The 13,472-nt window shown below is 37.1% G+C and overlaps 1 protein-coding gene across 2 annotated transcripts in view; it reads right to left on the reverse strand.

Moving 5' to 3' along the window:
- Window positions 1–524: 524 nt before the first annotated feature.
- LOC106938654 (rho GTPase-activating protein 7) overlaps window positions 525–13,472 on the reverse strand; it is a 49,866-nt gene continuing 36,918 nt past the window's right edge. Inside the window, exons 10-18 of one of the 2 annotated variants that reach the window (XM_015020781.1) lie at window positions 12,120–12,282; window positions 10,835–11,033; window positions 9,612–9,825; window positions 6,880–6,994; window positions 6,607–6,792; window positions 4,187–4,416; window positions 2,522–2,695; window positions 2,129–2,181; window positions 525–2,048 (exon numbers count right to left, since the gene is read on the reverse strand). In XM_015020781.1, coding sequence (XP_014876267.1) covers window positions 1,960–2,048; window positions 2,129–2,181; window positions 2,522–2,695; window positions 4,187–4,416; window positions 6,607–6,792; window positions 6,880–6,994; window positions 9,612–9,825; window positions 10,835–11,033; window positions 12,120–12,282 — 1,423 coding nt within the window. In that variant the 3' untranslated portion in view covers window positions 525–1,959. The remainder of the gene's footprint in view (window positions 2,049–2,128; window positions 2,182–2,521; window positions 2,696–4,186; window positions 4,417–6,606; window positions 6,793–6,879; window positions 6,995–9,611; window positions 9,826–10,834; window positions 11,034–12,119; window positions 12,283–13,472) is intronic. The other variant, XM_015020782.1, reaches the window with a different exon arrangement.

Here is a 13,472-nt window from a genome sequence, read left to right on the forward strand (position 1 = left end):
TGGTTTAAAGTATTCAAAATGTTCTGAAACAAAAACTTGTTTCTGCTGTTCTTCAGTCTCCTGCAGCCGATGCTTCACCTCTTAGTTCAGCCTCAGTTCTCATGGTTCTTAACTCCAGATGCAGCAGCGCATCTCAGAAATTAAACACCCGCACTCTTTTACTGGAATTAGCATAAATTATCTCCCCTCCTTACTGTTTGGAGCAGTCACCACCACCAGGACCTTTTCACCGGTTTCTTCCCTGGCATCTCACTCTAAGCGATTATGGTTTCTCTTGCAGATAAATGAAAAATGTAAATATGTTTTATGTAAACAACAGAAGTGGATGTAGAGCAGGAGCAACGTAAGGAAGTCTGCACTCTGCCAGACGTATTAATCTCCTTCTCTTCAGCGACGCAGCATGGCAGCTCGTCTTCACTCCTCCTGCTGTTTTCCTCCAGCTTCCTCTGAAATTACCGTCAGTAATCTGTTTGGCACCACATCAGGTCTCAGAGGGGAGAGAAAAAAAACCCAAAACAAGATGCAGGTCTTAAAGAGAAATAAACATTTTAATTAGCGGTTTGGCACTGATAAAGTTAGACCTCTTATTTTCCTGGAGGTTTAAACAAAAACATCTGGATTTAAGTTAAATAATCAGAGATAGAGTAAAATGCTTCAGGCACAGCTTGGCAAGTAGAAAGAAACTGTCCGTCTTTCACAGAGAGCAACAGAATGTTTGGAGACATTTAGCTTTGCCTGTACATAAAAATCTATAATCAATACATCGACTCCCAGACACCATAACACATTTGGTCCAAACAACCAGTTTTTACACTAAGGCTGTGTTCACACAGCAGGGCTTGATGCTTAATTTAGATTTTTTACAATGTCAGTCAGACTTCTATGTGAACAATTTACATTCACAAAATGACTCAGGAAGTAATAATAAATCATTTATTGATTTTAAAGTTTATTCAGCAATGGGAGCCAACAGTATTGTCACAAGATCATTAGATTTTTTTCTGTAGTCAATTAAAAAAAACTGTTTTGATTACACAAAAACTATAAGCAATGATCAGATCACAGTGATCTGATCTGTTGACTATAACCCGGTAATAACTGGATAACAAAATGTGCTTTACAGAAGTTATTTTATACAGAATTTAAGCAAGGTGAAGCTACAGCTAGGCCATTTGAGTTCTGGGTAAAACATATTTACAGATAAAAGTTGCTCTTCTTTATCTTAAATGCCAAATGCATTTTTGATCAGTTTTGGCTTAATTACTGCTCTAAGTGTTCTTTCAGAAATGTACCATTTCAAAAAAATCTGTACATTTTAGTAAATTTATAGACTAACCCTTGTCTGTCCGGATGTGACATCAGAGGCTGGAGTGGTCTGACTAGGATTGTGATTTGCTATAAGTTTATCATTTTAGTTTTCAACCATTGTGACATGCAGGATTGTGACTCATGATCGTTCAGACTGCAGATCAAAAAACAATCAGATATGTGTCTGATATAGTTATGGAAATTGCACAAATCAGATTTTTTGGGTGAAAACGTTGGATCTGGGTTGCATCACCTGCTATGTGATCGTAGCCTTAGCTGAGTGTTGAGGTCCAGGAGGGAAACCCGGTGCAGGATCTTTGTTTTAGTCCTGAATCACCAGCGCAGACGCTCCAGTACGTCACAGAGTGATTCTTTTACTTCTCTTCTCCATCCCAGCATTACTCACAAACAAAATTTAGGAACACCAAACACTGAGGTTTTCTTCTTCACTGGTGATCAACACTGTCACTTTTCTTTCTTTTGAGTCTCTTAGCTCTGCTGTTTGTTGTGGTTGTTGGTTCAATTCCCCTGAAGCCAAACATCTGGGGGACTAAATGTCTGTTTCCTGCTGTTATTTGTCCTCATTTCCTGTCTTTGTCCAGACAGCTGAGGTATTTCCCCTGCTTCTTCCTTTGCCTCCAGGAAGTGGTTTCAGCAACCTCCAAAACATTTCAGGGGAATGTTGTTACTCTGTGTCCTGAAACTGGAGGCACTTGGATGCCTCCAGTTCCTCTTCTTCACTAGAAGAGGAAAATGCGACAGACTCATATTTTAGTTTCCTTGTAGTCGGTTCTGAAGGAGTCTCTGATCGCCAACAAACCCGAAACCAGGAGGTGTCCGCTGACCTTCCTGTGCCAGTCCGGAGACCGTCCCCTGAAACAAAAGACGAGTTAGGAAGTGGATTCCCTCTGGAGTCTTTCACAGCAACAACACAGACATTCTATGGTTCTAGTGCTCAGAAACATAGCAAAAAAAATTTTTTTCCAAAAAAAGCCCCAACATGATCTGGGAGATCCATTATGGGAAGCTAGATTCCTTTTTTTTTCAGTTCAATTGGGAACCGAAGTTGCAACATTTGTTGCAGACTATAATACATCACAATAACATATTCAGGCCTGTCATGATAACAAATTTTATGTCATTTGTGTCACATAAAATCCAACAACTATTTTCCCACCATTACAACTGGCCTCCAGTGACTGCCTGCAGTTACCTGGTGTCAGTGCGACAGAGGTGAGTCAGTCGGGTCCTGATGGCCCCTGTGGGCTCCAGCAGGTAAAGGCAGCAGTGGACCTGGACCCTGACTCCGTCTGCTTGGACCTCAGGGACCTCAGTCGACATGGAGGACAGGTACACAGGCCCACAGGACGAATCTGCTTGCCAGGTTCTGATCAGAAGAAGAATATGATTCAGAATGTTCAAAGACATAAGATCAATCTAGAGTTTACGGGAGTTGTCACAATACTCCCACAGACGTCTCTGCCTACATATTTATCTATATGTCGACTGAGGAAAAGATTTAGCTGCTCAACATCTCACTGAGAGCTAAGTAAGGTTGGTGGCATCAACTAATTCTAACACTAACTCTTTGGTTACCTAGCAATAACTTGTTGAGCAACTTGTGCAGCAGCAGTTTAAGGTTTGCCTCATAACTGCTTAAAAATAAAAAAGAGTGGAGAGAAAACTGTAGATAAAATAGGAAAGGTCACAGCACCAATTTAGCAGTATTTTACATATTTAAAACAAATGTATTCAATAATTATCAATAACTGGTATATATCACTATATATGTATAATGTGATATAAGTATATTGTGGTAAGTCTATCAGTCGTGTCGTCCAACCGTAGTTCACATGAAGAGAGCTTTCAAGATAAGTTGTTTAAATATGATTTTATCAATCCAATCAAATGACATCAGTGTGACAAGTTGTTCAAAATTAATTAACTGTAAGATGTACTAATCGAATGAAGATAAAGCTTTTATTAAGTTTGTTAATGGATAGTTGTATCAATACCAAAATGAAAATGAGGGGATCATTTAAATTTTAAGTGTCAAAGATGAAGATCTGTGTTATTTTTTATTTTACACAAGACATTGTGAACTTGAAGACTGCTTTGGAAATCTGCAAAGAACTTCACATTTATTTTTTTCTGACAAACACACTTGAAAAGGTAAATTCTCAAAAAAAAATTACAATTGTTTTTTATTCGTCATTGACATTTCAGTATTTCACGGCAACACTAAGAAAAACTTAAATAAAATTACGAGGATAGTCATTATGAATGAGGTCATATTATGACCTTATTCTTATATTATTGTGACTATTTTAGGACTTTTTAAAAAATTTCATAACTGACTGTAATACTACCTCTTACAGATTGTCAGACAAAACCAATTTTTATGTTAAAATGGCCTGCCATAAAGTCTGACATCATTTACACTAGTTAAACTATAATTAGAAATATCTTAACTAACTAGTCATAAACCAGTTTCATATATCTGGAATGTCAGCGTGGTGAAGCCAATCTTGTGTTAAAACGGCCTGCAATGAAACGTTAGGTGTTTGTTTTTTTGGGGTGTTTGTTTTTTTCTTCTAATGAGATTTGCTCAAACGACTGTTGTGATTTTCCATTTTCTTCTGGTGGAGTAATTTAAAGTTTATGTAATCTGTCATGAAGACGGGGAACAGGAAGCGGCGTTCAGCGATGTTGTCCGACTACAAACGCTTTCATGTCTCCTCTGACTCCAGGCTGTGTTTAAACTTTCATCAACCCTATGAACGAAAAACGCTCTGTTTCATTTCACTCAAACCGACGCTTCGAGGCTGCGGTGACTCGTCCGTCCTAGCTGCTCCGCAGAGCCGGTTTGCCTCATTACCTGAGCAGCAGGGCCTCCTGCGGGTGCTGCGAGCCCAGTGCGTGGCCCCGGCCCTGCAGCGTGTAGCGGTACACCTCGGAGTCCTTGGAAAGAGCGCGGACGACGGCAGCCCGCCGCAGATTTGCCTCCCACAGCGGCTGCTCCCTCAGCAGCCGGTGCAGCAGCTCCTTCTGCGGAGCGGCCACTTCCACGCAGCCTCGCCATGTCCACAGCGGGCAGCCGTCACTCATCTGAGGACCAACATAGCAGCAGTCATCGCCATGTCAACAGTTATCACTTTATATTTATTAGGGTTGCCACTTTTCAGAAATTAAAATAAGGGACCCGTCCCTATATGTAAAGCAGGGTAAGGGGAAAGCGTGTCGGTTAGTGTGTGTTACCCAGAAAGCAGTTGGGCACAATATCATCGCAACACCAACACCGTGTCAACAGACCACTTCTTTAATATTAAACATACACATTTGTAGAATACTGAGCAAAACGCGTCCCGTATCGGTTTAAGATAAAATTTTTGCAAAGCGATAACAGCTGGGTAGGTCTTGCTACAAAATGGAGTAATATTTCACTGGCAGCAATGTTGACACCTTGAGATGCCATGAGACCTAAATTCTGAACATCATGGCATGGAGTCATCCCAGTTTTCCATGTCTGGCATATAACCATTCATTTTAGCTTTTAAACTGGTTATATTGATCCTGTGTTCAGACAGAGGGATTATCAGTAGCCTAGCATCGTGACCTGTTTGTTCTGAAGATCCTGCAGCTTCCACTTCGTCTTCCTAACATGGCGCCTCCTCATCCTGACTCTCATACTGATAGGGGGAACCACAGAGCTCTGTTAAGTTAAAGCTCATCTTCTGAAGTTGGGATATTTTTCCTCCAACACGTTCCAGAGGAATCACCTCAAACCAGATGTTGAACTGGATTTTATTTCAATGTCATTTGTGAATGTTAGAGCCTCATTTTTAACAGTGGAGCTATAAAGGTTGAAAATTAAGTCTCATCAATATTTCCACTAAATAAGAGGCAAGCAGAAGAAGAAGCCATTTGTTTGTACTTAATGAAACATATTTACCGTGTTTGTTGTGAATGACGTATAGTCACAAACGAACAAAATAATTAGTCCAGTTTTGACGTTTATTGAATGTTCAGAAACTACAGCGGCTGTGATGCACCACAACAAAGGTAAACAAAGTTAAAATAACCTGAACAGGTGATCAACTGAAAACCACTCCTGCCTTTTTACTCTCTGTCTCTCTTTGTCATTTAAGCACACCCGTTGCCATGACAACCACCATGAGCCGAGCTCCTCAAGCCGAGCAGAGATTACGTTAAAAACATAACATTCAGTCCGTTACGTTATTAGGTTTTCAGGATTGATATTCACTTTGCGATTAGTAATAAGCGCTCCCCTGAACACAGCGGTGGTTGATTAGTTAATTTTCAATATGAAATGGGGACAAAGCTATTTATTAACTGATTAAGTCGTGTTTTAGATTGTTCTTGAAAAACTAATCAGTCACGGCTGCACAGTGAACCCATTTATTTTTTGATTTTTTTACAGCAGACAGCCGCTCCCCTCTCTTGCAGGTACTAAATCTTTTAGGGGTACCCGACCGTATCCCGCCTACTTTCACCCTTTCATATACACACACACATATATATATATATATATATATATATATATATATATATATATATATATATATATATTTATTTATTTATTTATTTATTTATTTATTTATTTACTGACCATAAATCAGTTGACAACATTATTAAAGGAGCAGTATCATACATTTTTCAGGCACATATATTAAATATGACTTAAAAGGAATGTGACTTTGTAATTTAACGCCACATGGTCATGAAATTGGGCCTCTCTCTTTAAAATACAATCGACACTTCAGGGATTTAAAACATGACCTTAAACTGTCTCAAAACTCATTTTTCAAATTTGAATATTCTCCATAATATTTGATTTATGCGTTTCTTTTTGTTTGTTGGTTTATGTTGTTTTGATCGTCTTTGTACGTCTTTCAAGTGTTCTGAAAGACGCTTTAAATGCTTCAGGGATGAAACGATTAATTGGATTAATCTTAACTTAATGGATTATTCAAATAATTGTCAACCAATTTACTAACTGATTAATCGTTAATCAGTTATATCAGTAGAGAAACTCTAAAAAAGGTTGATCTTTTTACAGATTATCCATCGCATATTACTCTCATGACATGATGACAGTTTTAACAAATATGTGAAAGCATATTTGGAAAAAAATTAAGAAAAAATTATTTCCAACTCTCTCTCCTTAGGAGAATGCTGTCGACTCGAAGTTTCACAATGTGCTTGGTAATTGCTGCTGCCACTAGTCTGGAGGAGCCTTTGTCCTTGTATTGTTATAGCCTTCTCCTGTCTGTTCACCTTCTTGTAGGCCAGCTCCACGTCCTGCGGGGCCAGATGGTTCTCCCAGCCTCCGCTCTTCTCCTGAGCATCACTCAGCAGCTGCTGTGTTCTCTGCTGCAGACAGTTTCTTCTCTCCTCCAGATCTTCATCGCCTCCTTCAGACCAATCCTCTATTAAACTCTGTCCAGGCCAAAACTCTGGAAGCTGCAGAATGCATTTAGTTTATTCAGAAACATTTCTGTTGTAAAATCAAATTGAAATTTAATTTATCTTGTTGCGGCTGAGGAGTACCTGGAAAAGTCTGTGTGCCTCTGTAATCATGACGGATAGTCCCTGAGTGGCAGCGAGGTTCTCACTGAGGTCACGCTGGTCCGGTCGACCCAGACTGTACTTCCTGTGACCCGATCTACAGCAACAATACAGAACCTCAGTTCAATGTGGTTCTGGATCAAAGTTTGAAAACTTACATTGAAAATGCTTGGAAAGTGCTCAAATTTTACTGTGAGAAATGTGTATGAAGTGAACCTCAGCATTTCAACCAGAACCAAGATTTAAATTTGTACTTTGGAAAATGTTCATGTTAAATCTTGTTTATATGAAGAAATTTCTGTTTAGTTTTTGTTGGTTTATCAGAGTTTCATCATGACAAACAGTATCTAAACTACAGGCAGCTGCTGGTTAAATTAGAAATGCACAAAATGAAAAGAGAGGAAGAGGTGGAGTTGAAAAACCAGGAAGGAAAACAAAGAGCTGGAACAGGAGGTGATTAAAGGGTGAAGAGGAAGTCAGATATGAGGAGAAGGATGAAGGTGGTAAGGGAAGCAAATTCTGTTTGTTATATTTTTTCTGCAGTGCTTATGCAATTCAAAGTATTACATAAAAAGTACAGAAAGAAAATTTAACAAGCCTTTTAATTTCAAAAGAACACATTAGATTGCAATATATTTTTAATGTTCAAGTTTAAAAGCACTAATTTTATTAACGAAGAAATGAACCAACTCGACCCTGAAGCTGTTGAAACTAATAAAGGATACTCAACAGCTCCTTTATTGCCTTAACCCTTTAAGGCATAAAAGGGTCTTAAATTTAACTCTTTAATGCTTTAATTTATAACGACTTGTACAAAATTACTTGTTTTTTCTGTAAATCAGATAATTAATTAATTAGAAATTATTCATTTGAACATCGCATTTCAAATGGAAGTAAATTTAGGTATGATGCTAATTAGATCCAGGAGGCACTTATGGAATGAAACGGACTGTTCAATCTCAGTACAGTAATGGTTTTATTTATAATGCTATTAAACCATTGGTTTCTCATCATTGCAGCTAAATACTGCACTGACCTGGAAGCTTTGATTCCATTTTACAACAACAAAAACATGCCATCCTCTGAACGCCCCCATTGAGAAACGCTATTTTAGAGTTTGTTTTCAAGGAAATCGAAACAGACATCAATATTTGAACACGAGGAAGCTGCTAACCTACTCACCACTATGTTGAGTCCAGTAAGTCTAACTGAATATCTGCATTTCCCCCATTGTTAGCGCTCTCTGTTTTCTATCATTCCCATTTTAGCTCCAAGACGATGACTGGCACATATTTCCTCTCATATCAGGGGGTAAAATTGAGGCCAGATGGAAATTTGTGAAGGTTATATAATTTTCTCTCTCAGTGTGAACTGAGCCAACAACTTTGTATTTGAAGCACTGAGGTCAGTGTTAGAGCTGGATCTGGTCCAGATTTGATACTGTTCATGGGAGTGGAGCCACTCGGAAACAGAACCTCCTTCTGATGCAACAGAAGCAGAAAAAAGAATCTGGTTTATGTCACTAATAAGAGCTAAAGGTGAAGATAAGCACTTTAAACAGTGAAAAATCAAAGATCCAAACAGGATGTTAGGTCTAAAGAACAAAAATACTCTTTCTTTTGGATAGAATTAACTGATTAGTATCTCACCGATTTGTAATTTAACATTTGTTTCAGATTCATATCACAGATGGATAATAATGAACTTAAGGTGTAAAATGAACATTTTGTTGACCTGAAAAAACTCTTGAGTTTCTCTCATCTTCTGTTTAATTTTAAGACAAACCTGAAGCAACAGCAAACAGCAGAGCTACTAACTGTCAGAACTTTTGTAACAGGACAATGTGGATCAGCTCTCCCACACCCAAAAGGGGGCTCTCTGCAGACTCAAAGTGGGAATTTCTAAAGAGTAAGCACTGATTGGCTAGTTCCAGCATCAGAAATATTTCAGAAATTTACAAAAATCCCTTTCGGTGACTGTTAAGAAGTTTAAAAAAAAATTGTTAAGAGTACAATTTCATTATCTACATAACATTCTAAATAATCTAATGTTATCTAAATAACATTATTTTATGAATTAGTATGAATTAGATTTTTAAAATCTTTAAATTATTATATTAGGGCCATACTAAGAAAAAATTTTAGAAAAATAAAATTATGAGAATAAAGTCATAAAAATTACTAGAATAAGTCATAATATTACATTACAATATTACAATATTTGAGTTGTTGGTAATATAATTACTATTCTCGTAATTGTGTTTATTTTTTTTGTTTTCTTCGTATGTCCCTAATGCTCCATCATAGTTTTTATTTACTTATGTCAGTTTCACATCATTTCAGTAACGAAAGCGATTTAGTTTTTAATGTAATGGCAAAATATGAACATTTAGCCCTACTTACTTGTAAACATCTCTACCATTAGCTATTAAAACATTTATGTTGATGCTCTTATTTTGAAATGTAACCAGATGTTCTCTGTTAAGAGAGGTGGAAGGATAAGTTATGGAGATGCTGCTAATGTCGGACCAGGTAACACAATCTGCCTGCTGAATTTAGTTTCTCGTGAAACTACATAATTAAAGGAAAATCCGATGCCACAGAAGTAAGTTAGCAATATAAAAAAAAAATAAAAAGTCTGTGCTGTAACCCAGGTTAAACACCTGGTGTTCGGTGTTCTGTTCTTTAAACCCTGCAGCTGTGGTCTTTGCTCACCTGGCTGCGTTGCACTCCCTCTTTATGGTGTTGAGGTGGAAGAGAGACGGCGCCAGGCAGACGGCCACATTGGTGGGGGTCATCTGATTCTCATCCACACAGGCTGCGACGTCTCGCAGGAAGAACAGTAGCGTCCGCAGAGCCTCCCTGTTCTCATCAGGAAGGAGCAATATGGCCGCCTGAGCCGCAACCAGCTGGTGGTCCTTCGGAAAGTCTGGAAGTAAAACAGCTTCGATTTGTACATGTACAAAGTTACTTGGTTTAATTTGTTTGTCACATATATATATATAACCATATATCATATTTTAATATGTTTTAATCTAAAAATAAACTAGGCATGCAAATTTAATAACCAAATAGTTAATAGATTTTTGCAGGAAAGGCATATGCAGCCAAACCTTTGTCCTCTTTATCTAATCAGACTGTTTGCTTTTTAAAAGCAAATCATTGAGTCCTCAAGATTTTTTGGGCTTTATTGATAAAAGTAGAAACAAATTTGGTCTATCAAGAGCAGGATTTGGGAAAACACTTCAATAGTTAATACATTTTAAAATAAGCAGATTTGGTTGTACCAAAGTGCTTTTCATTAAAGATCACTGGATAAAATATCCTATTTACTATGAAATTAAAGAACAATTAACTAGAAGTGTTGCAATTAAAAGATAAACTAAAATAGTTGCATAATAATTTTACTCAAATTAAAAGTAAATAGTCTCCATCTTCATAAACCTATTACATGTGCTACAACTTCATAGTTTTCAAAGAAAAAGCAAGCTGGTTCAACAAAACCTTTCTGGAAAGTTGTTTTCTACTGGATGTAAGGCAAAACATAAGATCCAATCTAGTTTCGATGTATTCCGATACGGGCATCATTCTCTGATGGATATTGGACCAAAACTGCCACCTTAGGCTGCACAGTGCTGTTGATGGACGCCTTATTCTGACAATGACTTTACTCGAGACATTTCTAACATATTTTTTTAGATTTAGCAGATTAAAGCAAATGTAAGAGCAAACTTGTTATAGAAGCCTGCTGTTATAAAGCAAGTTGTTCGCTACTCAGCATCACCTTTTTAGTGGAATCCTGTTTCACAGCAGAAAACACTTGTTTTTCAAAAACTGGACTTTATTCTCTTGCGACCTAGATAAGTAAAACATTTGGTTCTCATGCAAAAAAGATCCAAAATAATAAAAAAAGTCAAGTTAAAAACATTTTTGCTCACATTGGTAAATGTGGAGGAAGGTTTCACAGAGTTTGCTGGTGAATATGGGTTCAGGTAGGTCTCTGAAGTACTGCTTCACCATGTCGGCAACGTCGAAGGCTGACTGACCCTCGAACGAAAATCTGTCTGGATCCAACTCAATCATTTCACGCAGGTACTGGATACGAGACTTCACCCCAGGCTTCCGGAAAAGACCCAACTGACAGAAACAAAACATTCAGAAAACAACAAGAATGTTACTGATTTAATTTGCACACTTCCATTAATGCACTGATTTTTCATTTTGTGCTTTTGATAACTTTGAACACATTTAGCTTCCCCTAAATTAATTCTTCCGAATAAATTCTAAAGTGTTAATTACTTGGCTGTTTTGCAAACTTAGCACAGTTGTCATGTAACCCTTTTTTATACATTATAAATTACAATATGCAAATAAATCTAATTCCCTTTTTAAAGATAAGAAAATAAACATTTCATGGTCTTAAAAGCAATAACAGCATTTCCTTTAGTGAAGGCTTGATCAAAGTATGCTTCTACAGCTAAAAAAATACTTCTAACAATACTTATAAGTTCAGCCCTTTCTAAATGACGCAGTCAATACATAGTAGAGCTAATCTGCTGATAATTTTTTGGATTAATCAATTAATAATTGGAAAGCAAAATGTATTTAATTGGAACATTTTTATTTTTTATTTATTTTTTATTTTTTTTTTTTGCAGAATTTGAACCAGGTGAAGCTGAATCTAGGTCACTTGACTTTTGGGTGAAACATATTTACAGACAAAGGTTTTTGTTTTATCTTAAATGCAAAATGTAAATATTTTGTATTTACTTAATTACTGTTCCTTTAGTATTTGGCCTTTTTTGAGGTAATTAACCTATTACTAAATTAGTTGATTATTTCAAGAAACGTACAGGAACAAAAAAAAAAACAGACAGCAGAGAACAAGTTATACACATAAATACAATATCTAGAAATTACGAAATGTGTATATTATGTCAAAGTTAAACTGATGCTTAAGGGTTGTAGTCTTTCATTAGACATAATTTGAATTGAATTGCTTTCGCATCAGCTATTTGTGTTGTTGTGTTGCTTCAGCCAAACTGAGTTTTATAATTTGTGCTTTGAGGTTAGCAGTGCCCACCACTGGATTTGACCCAGTTCTCCATTCTTTGTTCTGACAAAGCAATGGGAAAATAATTGAAGATGTTTTGCTAAAACAATATTACTCAAAGCTTTGATGAAACTGTTAACTGTTGACCTAAACTGGTCTTTGGCGTTTACCTGGTCCAAACACTCAGTCCTCAGGTAGACCAGTGCTCTGAGGATGCAGGGAGGAAGTGGTTCTCCTGTCTGCTGGACACTGACAAGCAGAGGAACCCCGAACACCTGCCGACCTTTCACCTCTGTTGTCATCTTGGTCTTCGTCAGAGTTTTGGGAACAGTCCTGCAAAATCCAGAGGCCCCATTAGACCCTGTAATCCTCGGATGTGAATGAGGAAGCAATCCAACAGTGTGTACATGTGCACAGGGAAAAGTTATGGAAATTAATTGGGACTGATAAACTGTTTGGAAAATGATCTGGGAATTTGTAATCTCTTTAAGTCAAGTGTTTAAAAAAAAAAAAGCTCGGCTTGGCAGCCTGTTGGATTCATTTCCTTTTGAAGGAAAAGCCAAAATAAACATTTTTTTGGTTACATAACTCCCCAGTGATCGCTGAGACGTGTGTGTCGCTCTAATCACCACTGGAGGAAAAACATGGACATTTATCAAAGAGACTAGAATTTCTGAATGACTTCATGGATTTGGGCAGATCTGGTCCACTTTTTCGCTGGTGAGTATTCCCCAAGGCTTCCTAAATTATTAATCAAAAACACACCATTATGATTTGTTAAAACAGCCCAAAAGAAAAAAAAATCTTCTGTTGTCAGCTTTCTCCGAAGCACAGTCTCTCTTTTACTCCCTCTGGTTCTTCTATGACATCCAAGAGAGGCTCTCGGAAACAAATGAGCTATTCCGAGAAAAAGTGCCTCAGAGTGCCACGCTTTGTCCCAATCAGCAGTTAATTGCTGAATTTTTAATCATTAAGTTCTCACTTTGGGATCGGTGATTATGCTGAAATGATAACACTTGAATAGATTGTTCAACCATTGAGATTTCTCCCCCCCTCCTTTTCTGCAGGAACACTAAGCTAAAGAGTGCTGAACGGACACTTTTATTGTTAATGTTTTCATTTTCCACTTTAATTACTTTTAGATTCAACTGTCATTTAATTTAAGTCCAAAAATTAGAAGTATGCCTATAAATCTTATGCTTGTTGATATAAAAAAAAGCAATTAACTTAACTTCCTGTCTTTAACAAAAGGAGAATGCTTGTTTACTAAATATCTTCCATGTCTTTTGGTTTTCTACAGATTAAAATAGATAAAAGTTCTAGAAACCAAAAAATCACCAAAAATGTTAATATTGCTATGTGGGATTATAAAAAGCCTTTTTATTTTTGCAATTTTAGTAAGATCAAGATAATCTAAATATTATAAATGAAAACTGAAACCTCAGCAGCTGTAACCCTTCAGGTCAATTAGCAGTTTCCAGCTATTTGTGGTGCAGCTGTGGTCCCTTGTGAATATGTGGAGT

Source organism: Poecilia latipinna, unplaced genomic scaffold (genome assembly GCF_001443285.1).
Source record: "Poecilia latipinna isolate Pla-1442-1.1 unplaced genomic scaffold, P_latipinna-1.0 Scaffold2659, whole genome shotgun sequence".
Taxonomy (NCBI): domain Eukaryota; kingdom Metazoa; phylum Chordata; class Actinopteri; order Cyprinodontiformes; family Poeciliidae; genus Poecilia; species Poecilia latipinna.